We start from the raw sequence: 15,960 nt of genomic DNA, 5'->3' as shown, positions 1-15,960 counted from the left end.
TACGCAGGTCGTGGAAATGATCGCAAAACAATCAATTTCATTGGTATTTCCTGTTAAAGAAAAAAAAAACGAGCCCTTCAAGTATTTACAGCCTGTGGAGAGTCAGGATAAAAAAATAGTAAATCAGAACTTTTTTACGTGCAACTTTACAATATTGGGGATGAAATTCAGTAGAATATTACGATATGGTACAATACACAATTAAAACGGTTGTATCGTACCAAAAAGATATAAAACTACCATTGTTTTGCAAGCCCTACAGCTGCCTTCATGAGAGGAAAGAAATGATAACCATACATACAACATTAGCACATAATTACATCAGGACAGTGTACTAGTAATGATTGTGTTCCAGTAGTTAAAAGCATGCTGGAAGAAGAACGGCTAACCAGTTCATATCCTTCAGGTTGGCGCACCTATGCGGTCCTTAATATAGAAACTAAGCTGGTTTGTAGATGCTAGTCGAAACTAAACTGGTTCGTAGTCTTCCTTCAATTTATTGCTTTGCTAAACTGGTTCGCGGTTTGCTTGGAGCTACTTTCAAATTTAAACCCAAGTTTAAATGCTGTTCTAAGCATTGGAAACACAAGCTTTAGTTTCCTTTTTGTCAAGCGATTAAAGTCAGCTACTACGTCTTCAGTCATGCTGCCTCCCCAAGCTAAACCTTCTTCTGTTGTAATATGCCGCGCAATCGACAAAATAGCCACCATACGTATTCAGCCAGTTGACCTACAATGTATAATTTTGCTTACGTGTTTCGACTTCGTTTCGCAAGACTTGTTCTTAGCGACAGTTGTGGGGCGAGAGATGATTCATAATTTCAATAGTGTGAAGTAAAAGTTAACTAGTAAAAGTTTGTAAAAAGCAAATATGTACAGCGAGGTGACACGCTTAGCAGAGGTCGGTCGAAGTAAAACAATTAACAGTGTAAAGTGCACTTGTTGAGTCCCGATGAAAAGAGCAAAATTCAATCATTTATTTATTTATTTCAGTATTTATTTATATTAATTAATAAATTTATTTATTTATTTATTTATTTATTTTGCTGTTTTGACAATCGCCATGTTTCCCGTGTCGCAGTCGAGAACGCACAACGTTGAAGCAGAGAAAACATAACTAACGGATTTCCTGCGGAATCACTCATTAATGATCTATCGTTTAGCGAACGGAACTGAATCATGAGAGCATACCATTTCCGTAAAAGAAGATATTCATAAACCTCCTTTTCAGTAGGTACTGCAGAAACTTAAGAAAAGTTAAAATGCCCCGGGATAAAATTTTATCGTTGCGTAGCTGTGTAAAGTAATTACAGGTAAATTAGAGTGATCATTGTCTGTAAACTTCGAGAATTTCGGTCACGATCTAGTGACGGAACTTCTTCATTCTAAACAGCTACAGACTTGTCACTCAAAGAACGAAAATGCATACAGTACATCCAGTTTACTTGTTGTGCCGTCCATTTTATCACAAAGATTCCATTCTTGAGTTTATCGATCTTCATAAATCTAAATTGACTTCATAGTTTCCATGCTCTTTTCATTGTATTTTTGCGGAAACTGGCGTATTGCCTTCACGGTAGTGTTAAAAATCGCTCTAACACACAACATAACTCGTTTCAGTTCTTTGCATTCGACAAAGATATACGAATAAAATTTCACCATAGGATTCAATGTGCTCTTTTATAAAATAACATTTCAAGCGTTCGGGGGATTAATGTTTCGGTTGACAGCAGTTTAACATTTCTCGTTTCCTGTCCAGATCTGATCTAAACGTCATCCAGATCGATAAAACTCGATCTACTCTTTCTCAAACCAAGCCAAGCCAACAAAGGGTTTTTTCGTTTCTTTTTAAATAGGATCGCACGATGTTTTTTTTATATCTACCAAACTTTACGTCATGCGACAGAAGATGCAATCATGTTTACCAATGTAGTTTTATGAGATTTTCTTCTTTTTTTACGAAAGTAATACATTCCACGAAAACAGAACAGAGTTTATTAAGTAATGGGACGGGTCTATAAAACAATTTCATCCTATCTCTTACCTCAAACGACAGCAGATCCAAACCAGTTCAGACTTATCAACCTTCCGGGTGTGCAGACAAATACGGTTTGTAAAAGCAGAGAAATCTTCACTTGACTGTGAAATGCAAAATAAACCCCAACTTTTTAAAGAACATCCATTGTAAAGTGCTGTAACCACCAAAAGTAAACTTAGTTGCTCCTACCTTATGTTATAATTGCGTCTCAGACTAGCAAAACTCGGCAGGCAACTAATCTGATTTACGACTTACCATGGGAACAGCCTCACAAAGGGTTATTGTTTTGGCGTTGCTGGTGCTTTATTTAGCACATATCTGAGACGGGGTCAGCTTTGCTGGGTCAGCTATTTAATCTTTCTTAGTTTGCCAAGTGATGTTTTAAAGTTCAGCCTTTTCTGACTAAAAGTGTTTTCTTACGGTTTAGCTTTTTACTCTAGATTTTCTTCGCGGAAGGTATAAATGGCCCTATGAGAGCTCACAGACACATCTTATGCATTATGATAAGGGTAAGTCCTTTAATTTTCAACTTTAATCTAGCATACCATATTTAACAGAAGTAGACTGAGAGTGATTATTCTGCTTAAACGTATCCAAAATTCCATTCGCATACCAGACCTGGATCTATCACGTACATGTGAATCTTCGTCGCAGATAGATCTAAAAATTATTCTGCCAGCTCAATTTCCCCAGTTTTTCCTGCATTACTGTCTTAACCAGTCGACAGGCGTCGAAACCTTGTTATTCATCCGGTGACTTCGTTACAAATTTGAAGACAGTCTATGTGTGCAGAACTTTTCCATTTTGTTGTATTATTTTTTTAATTGGAGCTCTAATCACAAGATACATATATATTTCGGCTGTACGTTTTTTCGTGCCAGGAGTTGACTTCTTGTACATATCGCATCCTTTGGTACTGCTTCTTCCTTTTAGTTCAATAAACATTTCCTATTTTATTGTGCTTGGTATTTTTGTTTTAACAAACATAATTAAATAAACTTATGTTTTCATTTTACCATTGTGCAGGGAATTTTTCAACGACCATGAGTGTCATTTGGTCTTTCTGTACGCTGTTTATTTTGACGTCGATTCGCATGGAAAGTGTGCAAGTCTACGGAGGTAAATTGACTATGGATTAGTACAAAGTTAATAGTTGCCCACCAATGGTCGAGCAATTCGAGATTCGTCTCCTTCTAGCTGTCTCGTGTTATTACACTTTATAAGGTGCCGTTGGTAAATAATGCCTACAGACGAATTTCCAAAGAGAAACGTTAGCACTTTAATGTCATTCAAGCGAGACCAAGATGTTTTAACCTGACAAATAATTCCCTAATCCTTGCAAACTTTTCATTTGTTTAGCAGGCTTTATTTATCGCGCTTTTTGTTTGTTGCTGTAACATGCAAATGTAATACCAACTCTTTAGTGTAGAATTATTTAAGTATATTGTTATACATCCGCAGTTTTCTCTTGCTCTTTAGACAATTCTCATTGGCTGATTCGTGATTACGTGACCTTGCATAAATTTAAATGTATCCCGGTCGACATACATTAACCTAAACGCGATCAATAACCAGAAATACCACGTGATCAAAACGTGACCAAGGCCGGTGGCGTGATCATGATTGTGGCGGTGGTGTGATTCTCGGCGATTCCGGGAAATTTGTCAATAGTTCTTTGAAAGTTCGTAAAACACAGCGGAACAGTTTGAGGCTAAGACCGACCCTTTCGCTAGCTTTCGCTATTCGCTTTCACTATTCGAAAACACGTAGTCAAAAAAAAAAAAAAAATCGAGCAAAAGGATTTCGAAAATGCCCGTGAAGTAAGTCAGTCTTTTGTATGTATTTTACGATGTGTTTGTCGTGCATTTGCAGTGTTTTACAGAAGAAATAAATTCGTGCTCGGGTGTGCTGTTGTTAACGCTAATGTGTTCGTTCGTTTTAATTTCTTCATCCTTTAGATGTAAAACAAAGCACTGAATGTCTGTTTCCTTGGGAAACAACAACAGCAACAAGCTTTATTTGCATGACTATAAGTAGATAGAGTATTGCGAAAGCGTAAAACTAAACAAAAGCGAAAGTTATAACAATAATAATCATGTAATAAGAAGGAAAAAATAAATTATGTATGTGTTACATTACTTTCATTCGAGAGAAGATTATTATGTAAGGATAAGCATCTCACAATAAACTTCATGCAGAAATCGGCCACGACATACATCCAAGCTACGCCAAAATTCTTGAAACAGGTGTAAGCAGCAAGAGCAAAAGACTGTTTCTGGAATCCTTGCATTCCTTCCTGGACAAAAACACTATAAACGAAAGAGCGCCCTTTCCAAGGGTTTACGCATCGCTAGTTGCTCCCCAGGGGGACAACGAACAATAACGTCGATGTAGCTCAGTATTAGAAATGAGCGAACCATGCAAAAATCTATCATTCTCTGAAGAAGACCGCAGAAGGCGATCGAAAGCTAAGAGTATCGTTTTATATTTTTAATCTGTTTTTTAAAACAATTTTATATTTTAAGCTATGACTACAGATCGTTCCAGCAGTTTTATTCATTAGTTGAGTATTTGAGTAATAATTATCAAAATTCATTATTTTTTTTGGTGGCTTGCATAGGAGGTAATTGTGTTATGTTTGGTATTTGATTCTCTATTTTTTTGGTAAAATTCATCTATAAAACTACAGTATTTAATACAATGGAAAAGTAAATAATAATAATAACTTTGTCTTCAACTTGGTTTGAGTCACGTCACACCGTAGGTCAGAGTCTATTTCCCCTTGGGATTAGATCATATTTGCCAGTTTTAATCAATAATTTATGATTACATATTCTAAGTTTCACTAATTCTTTCCTGTTATTTAGTTTTCTTGTAAGATCCAAATAGCAGGAAGGCGTATATTCGTCCTTAAAAGTGTTATAGAATTCTAATTTCTTAGAGTTTCGAATAGTGTCTTGCCAGTGTGAAATATACTTTTGTTGCATAACACTTAGATAGTGTTTAATCTAAGCATCAGTTAAGAGAGTAGGGTCAAAATCAGGCAAATTATAATATTCAGAAATCCTCATAACATTTGAGTAACAGTTAGTTTTGTTTCTCTTGGGACCAGACATTAATTGTATATTGTTTGTCTGTTTTTTGCTTTTTTTTTTTTTTTTTTTTTTTTTTTTTGCCAAAAAGCAATCAAGCTGATAAGTATCTACATCCTGCATGAAAAAACAAGTGTTTTTAAAGCGACACACATCCAATTTTAGCCAGTATTTAGAATTTATGTTACTTAAAATAAGATTACCAGCCTATTTACTTACAATGTTGTGAAACTGAATCACAAGAAGCAGCAAAAGTAGGAATGGTGTTTGCCTTAGTATTATTTATCCTATTTGTTTTCCTTTTCGCCCAGCAATTTTGTTCTTGGAATGAGAAGATATTTGCCCATGAGAAAAGTTGAAAATCTGTTTTCCAGCCTCAAACAGTCATACAGTGCATAGTAAACACTTATACTGCATCACTTAACAAGAGCTAACTTTACACTATTTAATGAGCAATAGGACACGTATCACGCTCGAGATACGTCATTTCCCTCGTTTCTTTCACGAAATACGTGTCCCAGAAGCGATTGCAACATGGACAACAGAAAACAAAGATGGCAGACAAAAATTGTGCGAACGAGGACAGAAAAACAAGCAAAATTTGACGGATTCTCGGCACCTGTGGAGCAAAAATAACAATATTTTCCACGCGTTTTATTGAATTCTTCTGAAATTTGACAGTGTTGACAAACACAAATGGACTTCCCTGACTTAGTCGACATATATCGTTACTTTGGATCGATGTTTCGGTACGTCACATGTTTTGTTTAGAGAGGTTCAATTAATTTTTGTTTGATTAACATTTGAATGTCGGCTAAGTCACACAAGAAACCTTTTTTACAAGTATGCCTTTGCCATGGTGACGTCAAGTTCCTGACACAACTACCTATCCTGCAAATTATTGCCAGATAAATTTTAGATAAACTCGCAAAGTTTGGCAGCGTTTGATTGAAACTTGAAAAAGTTATAAACGTCCAAAGTCAGCGCGGGCACTCCCCCCCCCGGTCTGAATGGAGTTCTTCCTTGATTTGATAAAAGGTGTTTTCCGAATTTTGACACAACATCATAGTTCTCAGCCATATTTCGGGAAAGAGCGTTGAATGAGGGCTAGGTTTAGCTCGAGGTGAATGTTAATTACTCTGATTTATGTCTTTTTGAACTAAGAAGACTGCAATTACGGCATTTTGTTCAAATCCTGAATTCTACAATTTAATTAACTTGTTTACAACATGAAATACACCAACTGAAAACACGCTTAAAAAGTGCTGGAGCGAGAGCTTAGCTGAAGCTTTCTAAATGCATGCAGAGTCTAAAATGAACTATCAAGAGGCGTTTTGTATCGACGTTCGCTTCATTTTCAAGGAAATCGGGATTAAAATAGCTAAATAATTCATGACTCAGCGAGACGATTCGTTCATATTTCATGTCATTTTACGGCCGGAAACCACGGCATATCGAATTGCTCCTCGCTAACAAATCACATAACGCCCTCATCGCTAGCTTACACAAACGGCAAAAAATCATCAAATGAAGATAATTCTACTCACATAAGGGTTTGAATTGACTTCCCCTCTACCATAAGTCGCGCTCCTTGTAATCTTCCTCTCTTATTCTTAACACCCCGGCAAAGTCTCCAGCCAAGGAAGAGTTCAAGCCAAATATCGCCGTGATCGCCTTCAAATAAGCCCTAAAGTGTAGTTTCGAATCTTAGTCGATGTGGCTGAAGACCTTTGCTGTCTAAAGCAAGCACAACATTATCTGTACCTAGAAAAACGTACCGAGTCAAGAGTTCAACCCGTAAAGTTTTGTTCTAAGGTACAATAACAGCCGACGCAAAACTTGCAAATTGTTAGACTTTCACCTTCATGGGACTTAATGATGTTCTCAGGCAAACTTCCTTTAGACAGCAGAATGGAAAGCTAGATCACAACTGTTCTACGAGTACTCCGTGCGCCCGACTAGAATTCAAAAGATTGAGACTGGGCTAAAGTAACCCCAAGTAAATATAGGGTGGTTGGTTTGCGAAAGACGGCGGAAGGAAAAAAAAGTTTTAAAAATTGCAAATCACTGCTTTAAACAGAGGAACATTTCATTAAAAAAAAAAAACCCGAACAATTCTCCACCCCCCCCCCCCCCAAAAAAAAAAAAAATAAAATAAAATAAAATAAAACCCCATACATTCCTTAACAGCCCGATAGCCACCTTTTTATAAAACAAGTTAGATCTATTACAAAATCTTCGAACCTTATCGCATTTGGTTCTAAACAGTTCAAAACCATATTAAACAATTTGACCTGTCCGATTACAGGTGCGCCGTGCTTGCTCAAATTGACGGTTATGTAACCAATGTAAATTGAGTAGGAGATGCCAGTAGCCAAAGAAAATTAGTCGTTTCCTCCAGAATAACCAACCAAAATTAATGCAAAAAAAATGAGCTCATAGGTTGCCCTGACTACGTCAGGAAAACAAAATGGGCGACATTAATATTGGTTCAGTTACTTTTTTTCTGACATGTCTGTTCCATTTGACAATTTGTTAGAAACAAATAATTAAGAAAGCCTACAAACAACAATTTCAACCTTAAAACATCGTAACAACAACAAAAAGTTGGCAACTGAAGCTACATGTCCTGCAACTGAACAAGCTTAGGCGTTAAAGGCGAGGGGAATTGAATACAATATCTACTGGAACTTCCAAATGACGGTTTTTTTTTTTTCATTTTTTTTACATTACAAAAGGACCCAGAAGTGACTGTCGAAAAAGCAAAAAACTCGTACGTGATTTTTGCGAGATGAACACTTTACAAACCGTTCACCAGCTTCGCATATTCCTTATTTGGATTGTTGAACTGCCATTTCTCGTAACATTTCTTCACCGGAAAGCTCGAGTTTATGTTTATGTTGTAAAAAGTTGTTTTTCATCCGAAACGTAAATATATATTTTTTTGGTGGATTATTACTTGTTGGTCACGTCATTGGTTACTTTTGTATTCGATATTTGTTTTCTTTATGCATAAAATGCGTCTTTTAGCTAGTGAAGGACATCGATAAATGGAAAAGAAACAGAACAGAATGAAGTGTGTGTTAATGCAATTTTTCATCGTTTTTTGCATAAATGCCTCCATATCACATGTAGATTATACCGTCAATTTATATATTTGTTCAGGGCTGACTAGGGTCTTTAGGTATACAATATACTAGGGGATTTTAAATCGAGTAGACGGTATTTTGAAATATACTTCGTTTTGCATATTTTGAGGGGAAATTTTGGGTATTCTAGGTACATGATTATTAGGTATGTTGGTACACCACTTACCAACCCCCCCCCCCCCCCCCCCTCCCCAACCGACCGTGTTTGATTCCTTAACAGTTAACTTCATTGTCATTTTTTTTTTTTCTTTCTTTTATGTCGGTTCTCAGCCGCTTTATGCAGTGCTCCGTGCTTGCTGGTATCAAACACATCGGATATCGTTGCCATCGACTACAAAACTGGAGCTGTAAGTCCAGTAATTTCTGGTTTAACAAGAGCTGTTGCCATGGACGTTCATTTTAGCTTACGTTACATATTTTGGAGTGATGTAACTGAAAAAAACATCAAACGTTTTCGTATTGATGTAAGAAGCACGACAACAATCATTACTGGTATTGGAGTCTGTGACGGACTGGCAGTGGATTGGAGGTCATCACTGCTGTACTGGACTGATATAACGTATGATAAAATATCAGTATCTGACCTAGATGGCAATAACCAACGTACGTTAATTAACGTCGGGTTGGACAAACCAAGGGGAATTGCTTTGGACCTCGATAGTGGGTAAGTATTTTTTGGCCAATAGAGAAGTTAAGAACACGAGTAAAACTAAAGGGAGGAAAGCATAATCTCACTTGTGTTTTTAGAATAACAAGTATCTTTCGTAGCAATGATTTGGATCGTCTAAACTACGTCTTTTTTTAGCTGAATAACTAGATAAGCAGCGTTGGAACTTCTAGGAAACAAAAACAAAAAAAAAGAAGACTAACAAACAAAAAAAAAACACGTTTTAGTTTTAAACAAGGCATGTCTGACAGTCAATTATCTATTGTCAGTTACTATATAGTAGTTACAAAAGAGTTGAATAAAGAAAATGATTACATAGCATTCTCTCAAGTTAATTTTTTGTGTTTTCGAGTAAACTAAAAAAAAAAAAAAAATAAACGAGAGAAATAGAAAACAGATAAGTGGCGTAATGATACTTTTACATGTATTTCTTTTTAGCATTATGAGAAAACAGGGTTTTAAATGTCTGTTACATCTGTACAAACAAACTTATTCGGGGACAGAAACATGGAAATTTTTAAAAGACACACCTTCAACCAATATGCTTTGGGACCGGTTGTTTTTGCTTTGAACAAATTGCTCGTGTTCCAAACACTCCAAATTGGAAAACTACAAATGAAAATTGATGTTAAAACAGTTGTATTACTAAAGCAAAAAACGCTTGATAACTACTTTAGCTCAAAAATAAAGATGGAAGGTGATTGAAGTAATTAACCCAACTCCGGTTCTTGGGTTGGGGAAAGGAGAGAGGTTAAAATATAACAACCGTTTCTCAGCGCGCAATGCGTTTAGGGTAAATAGATTAAAAAGCGATAATTTTCGATATGACATCGAATCAAATCATATTGATTTTCTTTGTCTTTGGTTTTTAGATTAATACAAGGTTTTAATCTCCTTTATACTCATGATCATTTTCCGATTTAAGAAAAGTGTTTCAAAATACAGTGGTTACCTACATATTTTTGATATTAAATTCTGTCACCACACTGCAATAATATCGATCATTTCACATGTAAAAATTCAGTAACGTTAAGTGAAGACGAATATGAGAATTTTGCTATTGATAAAATAAAAAGTATTGTATACAGGACAGAGTAACTCTGACTACATCAAGACAATTTCCGTTGTTTTTTTTTTTTTGTTTGTTCACGCATTTGCGATGGATCTTTAATATAAATGTCATTTTATCAATTTAATGCAGTCGAGGTTATCCCGTTATCCAATCAGTGCGCTCGCTTTATAACCGCAAATTTCTACTTACACCCGCTTTTAACGTTACGTGTGTAGCTTTTTTTCTACGTCCATCTTTCGGCATCGTCTTTTGACGTGCTGTTTGAAATGAGACAATCAAAACCGATACATACCGTTGTTGGTTTCATGCAAATGAGCACACAACGTCAGAAGGTGATGCTAGTCGGCTGTGATTGGCAGATTTTGATCCGTGTTGCTCGTTTAGCACGTCGAAAGATGGATATTGATAGACAGCCGCTATACATGTAACAGTGAAAGCGGGTGTAATATATTCCTTTTTATCTCACAGCTTAATAATCTGGACTGACTGGGGAAGTTCTCCAAAAATTGAAAAAGCTTCATTGACCGGAAATCAAAGAGTCACCATCGTAACAGCAAATCTCTATTGGCCAAATGGTGTTGAACTTGACAAAGGAAACAAACGTATCTTCTGGGTGGATGCAAGACTGGACAGAATAGAATCAGTCGATTACGATGGCAATAACAGGAAGCTACTTTTTCAGCAAAGTGGTTTACATCCGTTTGGAGTAGCGTTAATTCCACCTTTCTTGTTCTTTACCGACTGGAATACCCGCAAAGAGGTTCACAGAGTGGATGCCACCACTGCAAAAGCGTCTCGCAGTTACAGTATCAACGGCGGACGTCCTATGGGAATTGTAGCGTACGATTACGCCAGACAACCTACAGGTAAATGACCGCTAAAACGTTGGGAAATGCGAGTGTGCAAAGACTATGCTGCCTATACGAAGACCGTGATAACTCTATCATGACATACTTTGGGACCGGTTGTTTTTGCTTTGAACAGCTCGCTCGTGATCCAAACACTCCAAATTGGAAAACTGCAAATCAAAATTGATGTTTAAAGATGAATTCCAGTCCGTACTGCGCAATCTCGGCTGCAATGTTTATGTGAGCCCACACGAAGAAATGTTTACAAGCAAAACTACGCGACAAACTTACCTTTTTTGTGATATCCAGATATCCTTGCAGAACAAATAATAACGAGTAGAGGAACCTTGACGCTATTTCAAACCGACGTTTCAGCTCATCGGAAATTCTTGAACGAAACGAACTGTAATGGCGGACTAAAAAACTTCATGTATGCTGTCACCGAAGTGTAACGTTTCAACGAATTCAAAACAAAAACGAAAACAAACCCCGAGTCTGCGCAGTACGGACTGGAAATAAGCTTTAAACAGTCGTTTTACTATAGCAAAAAGGCTTGATAACTACTTTTGCTCAAAAATCAATGATGGAAGGTGATTAAAGTAAATAACCCAACTCACTCTTGGGTTGGGCAGGGAAATGGGGGTTCATATAAAACAACTGTTAGCCCTCTCTCAAATTTCCCTGCAATAATGCTTAATACCTTTGAAAGTGAAACCTCACTCTTTTATGGATAATGGGAATTTTTGAACAGGTAAGCAAGGTAACCTTTACCCTTTAAAGTTAGCCATCACCTGTCTTTACTTGTTTTATTTTTTCTATTACTATAAAGTAAAAATGTGTTACTAAACGGCATCTTAAAACGTTAACCAATATTAATTTCTTCAACGTAATTTCTTCACATCAAGTGACAATTAAAATAAGCTGATTTTGCAACATCAACAAAAATCACTACTTTTGTCCCTTGGCATGGAAGAAGGATGATTCCAACACGAAAACCAACTATAAAGTTAGTGCAATTGGTCACTTTTAGTGTTTGTCCGAAAGGCAGATTTCTTAAAGGTTCAAAAATAAGATATACATTCGATGAACAAATAGTAAGCAAAGTGGTACGCTGTTGTATCCTTATCTTATCCATATTCCCTAGGAATCTATTTAACTACTTCTCACGCACTGCACAAGATTTGCTTCTCTTTCACCCTTTTTATTTTGTCTTTTAAAGTTTCAAGTCCTTGTACTGTAAACAATGGAGGATGCAGTCATTTTTGCGTGCCAAAAACATCCGGCTACGAATGTGTTTGTCCTACTGGTTTAACTGTGAAGCAAGATGGAAAGACATGCAATGAGAGTAAGTGTATTTGTAGTGGAACAGAGAAAGTGTATTCATTTTCAGGAATGAACTAAATCCATGTACAAACATCGTGTGTCGTCACTGACAGTAAAAGGCAGACTTTATTGACCGGCAGTGATAAGCCCCAGAATTTATAATACTTTAAAGTTTCTTTGAAATTCACTGTGTTTAAAAAATTAACATTGTGAGCTTTGATCCAACACTCGAAGCTTCCGAAACTCCTTTCTTTCGTGGACTTTTCTTTACCGTCGTACTGGTGAACGCCAAAGTTGAAACACAAGCGTTAAATGTTACTCCAGTTATATAATTTTCTGTGATAGAGGCATGAACATCTGACTTTCACTGGACTCAGTCGTAGTAGGTACTAGTACAATTTTTTTTTTTTTATGGCGCAAGTCAGCGTTTTTAACTAAAATATTGACTTTCTACTGATGAATGGCTTTCAGCCCGAAACGTATGAAACTTTGAACTTTTTCAAAGCTACTTGTTATCCATTTAGTAGTTTAACTAGGTACTACTAAGTTGTTGTTGTTGAATCGCTGGTACTGATTTCGGTTGTGGCAGCGCCGGTCTGAATAAGCCTCCCCCCTTAAGGCGCGGTGGTCTAATGGTTAGCGCGCCGGCCTCCGGAGCGAGCGTTCCGGGTTCGAGCCCTAGCCGGGGTCACTGTGTTGTGTTCTTGGGCAAGACACTTTACTCTCATAGTGCCTCTCTCCACCCAGGTGTATAAATGGGTACCGGCGAAATAATGCTGGGGGGTTCCCTGCGATGGACTAGCATCCCATCCAGGGGGAAGTAGAAATACTCCTAGCTGCTAAATGCTAAGGAAACCGGGATAAGCTCCGGCAGTATGCGCCACTTTGGCTCGAAGCTGACCTTTTTTTTTTTCTTAAGGCGATCGTGTGTGGGAGGCTAGGTCTGAATAGGGTTATGGGAAAACATGCCTATCAAAATACCGTTGCCAGGGGGGCGTCAATTTCCTGAAACAACAACCTATCCTAGCAAATTCTTCCCAGATGAATTTCAGATGAACTCGCAAAGTTTGGCAGCGTTTGGTTGAATCTTAAAAATAGTTATAAGCGTTCAAAGTCAGCGCGGGTAACCTTCACCCCCCCCCCCCCCCCATAACCCTCCCACCACGGTCTGGATAGACAATATGCGACCCTCCACGGGAAAACAGTGATAAAGGTGAACGCACGGGCACGCGTGTCATGGCACGGCACGCTAAGCGCGTCACACATCGCACGGATATGCGCATATTTAATAAGAAAAACAAAGAATGACACGGTTGATATTGTTTGGCACGCTAAAGCTTTTATCTAAGAGCAGTGTGCTAAAGGACACGCGTGCCATATGGCACGCACGCGTGCGATAAGACACGCTTCCCAAACCAGCCTTCGTTTGTAGCTTTTACATTCGTTGAACTTCTTATGGCACGAACGGGTCGAAGCTATCTAAAGAAAAACATGCAAAGACAAATAAGCTTGCATAACTTCCGTACTTACCAGGTGATCGTGCATATCAGTAAGCTAATTCCAGATCGTACGAGGCTTATGCATAAGGCGAAAATAAAATAGAAATAACTTCGATTGCACGAAACCACGATATTTAATTGTACTTTAAAAATATAGATTGCTCGCAAGAATTCAGTTCATCGAAATCTGTTGATTGCAAGTACAAACACGCTCGATCGATCGCTATTTTTGCGTTCGTTCCACGGATTGAAAAGAAAAAAAAGAAAGAATGCTCGCAGTCTATTAATCCCGTCCCGATTATCTGCCTTGGGCGGGAGGAGTAGTCATTTTCCCGTTTCCTGACAAGCCCATGCCCCGCTGCGAAAAACTGGGACCAAGGACTGTTTTGTCAACATGGTCCGAGAAGCGAAGCTTTGAAGGCTAATATACTAGTTTTAAGATCATCCAATTTTCAAGGGGCAACAATCAGACCGATAGTATTGAGATAAAAAAAAAAAAAAACATTATATCGTCTTTAGTGCTCACCACTAAATTTTCTTTCTAGCGCCCTTTCGAATTCAAAAACGAGCATCTTGAATTATTTTTAAATTCTGTGGATAAAAGACTTGAAAGGCAAAAGGCAACAAAAAACGAGAAACCTACAAAATTCAGACAATAAAAATGAGAAAAATGCTACGACAAGGCAGATTTAACAACACAGGACGTTCATGATAACATCAAAATTTATGTTATTAGGCTCTACGTATAAAATTAGATATGTTTTTTTTCGTACACGCTACTACTGTCGAGCTGCCTCCATAAAAATTACGAACTCATAACAGTGGGACTTGATCTAAAATCGACCCTCTAACGTTTTATTAGCACACGGTTTGGTCTAAAAATATTGGAAATGCCATTTGTGATCACTCATCAAAAAATTGAATAAAATCTCCCAGTAAATTCACCAAAATAGCAAATTTTATTATTATTCAATCATCTTAAAGGCTGATTTCATTTTCTACAATTGCATTTAAAAAAAACCTACTGTGGATTAAAAAAAAAACTTTATAACAATTTGGCCATAAAAGCGTTAATATAGCTAATAATGTACAAAATCCTTCTGAGACCTTCATGTACTACACAACATCTCCTCCAAACTTGGATTAACAATAAGATATGCCAATAAAATATCAAAAATGCGCTCACTCATTTCTTGCTATTCTAATTGCAGAAATACGGAAGTTTATTCTTTTTACTGACGCCGACGCCAAATCCACGAATATTATTTCGTTGGACGTCAGCTATTTTGTCTCTCAAACTTTGTTTCGCCATCTTGGAAATCAGCGTCCCATGGCATTGGATTATGATCCTGTCGAAGATAGAGTATATTGGTCGGACATTGCACAGGGTCTCATTGTAAGCGCTTTTTTTAATGTCACTTCCGTGAAGATTTTGTGTCGCTGTAATGTCAAAAGCCCTGAGGGTTTAGCCATTGACCATGTGGGACGAAACATTTATTGGACTGACACAGGAACCAATAGGATTGAAGTAGCTCGGCTGGATGGAACAAGCAGGAAACTGCTGATCAAAGATGGACTTGATGAGCCCAGGGCGATTGTACTTGATGAAAGAAATGGGTAAATCCCGACGCATTATAATGTTTTAAATACAATTTTTGAGGCAAAGTAGCATTTGTACCAACTGGGATACTAAGCAATAAATGGTTGATGCTGAGTATGATATGAAGAATTATGCAGATCAAGGAGGGTGTAATCCGCCGAGGCCCATATACCCGTTTATTATTCAACAGATGCGCGCGCTGCCCATATATGGTCAAAATGTTAATGATATCTGTCATCCGTACATAACAGATATCCTGCGATATACGTAGGTTGCGAAGATTCGTCCGAAATCTTGTAAAGCGCTGCATAATTACAGTTTCTCTTTCTGCAAAATGTGTTTCGTTGACAATTCGTTGAATAATAAAACAATTATCCTGCTCAATCTTGCGGATTAGTATATACACACTCAGTGATCTTGGTGTTTCAAGCAATCTGATTGGTTCGCTATCTCGGGCTAATTAACAATTACTCCATGAGTCCGCGTTGGATACGAGGTGGTAAATAGCCAACGAGGCTCGAAGCGCCGAGTTGGCTATAACGACTCGTATCCAACAAGGGCGAATGGAATAATTGTTTTATTAAATTCTTCTCAAGTTCACTGAACTTGAAAATCGAATGGACATTTCATTTTGATGTAAACGAAGTGATAGTATGAGGAGGCGCGAAAATTT

The 15,960-nt window shown here is 37.4% G+C and overlaps 2 protein-coding genes across 2 annotated transcripts in view; one reads left to right on the top strand and one right to left on the bottom strand.

The window, feature by feature from the left end:
• LOC144628958 (uncharacterized) overlaps nucleotides 1-2,314 on the bottom strand; it is a 74,003-nt gene extending 71,689 nt beyond the window's left edge. Inside the window, exons 1-2 of the mRNA XM_078487083.1 lie at nucleotides 2,227-2,314; nucleotides 2,044-2,138 (exon numbers count right to left, since the gene is read on the bottom strand). The gene's annotated coding sequence lies outside the window, so the exon portion shown is untranslated. The remainder of the gene's footprint in view (nucleotides 1-2,043; nucleotides 2,139-2,226) is intronic.
• A 94-nt stretch (nucleotides 2,315-2,408) lies between these two features.
• LOC144628955 (uncharacterized) overlaps nucleotides 2,409-15,960 on the top strand; it is a 272,516-nt gene continuing 258,964 nt past the window's right edge. The window contains exons 1-6 of the mRNA XM_078487078.1: nucleotides 2,409-2,546; nucleotides 3,064-3,156; nucleotides 8,549-8,942; nucleotides 10,486-10,883; nucleotides 12,085-12,210; nucleotides 14,899-15,304. Coding sequence (XP_078343204.1) covers nucleotides 2,531-2,546; nucleotides 3,064-3,156; nucleotides 8,549-8,942; nucleotides 10,486-10,883; nucleotides 12,085-12,210; nucleotides 14,899-15,304 — 1,433 coding nt within the window. The 5' untranslated portion in view covers nucleotides 2,409-2,530. The remainder of the gene's footprint in view (nucleotides 2,547-3,063; nucleotides 3,157-8,548; nucleotides 8,943-10,485; nucleotides 10,884-12,084; nucleotides 12,211-14,898; nucleotides 15,305-15,960) is intronic.

Source organism: Oculina patagonica, chromosome 10 (assembly GCF_052425735.1).
Source record: "Oculina patagonica isolate OP01 chromosome 10, crgOcupat, whole genome shotgun sequence".
Classification (NCBI taxonomy): domain Eukaryota; kingdom Metazoa; phylum Cnidaria; class Anthozoa; order Scleractinia; family Oculinidae; genus Oculina; species Oculina patagonica.
This window is presented reverse-complemented; position numbering and strand designations above follow the sequence as displayed.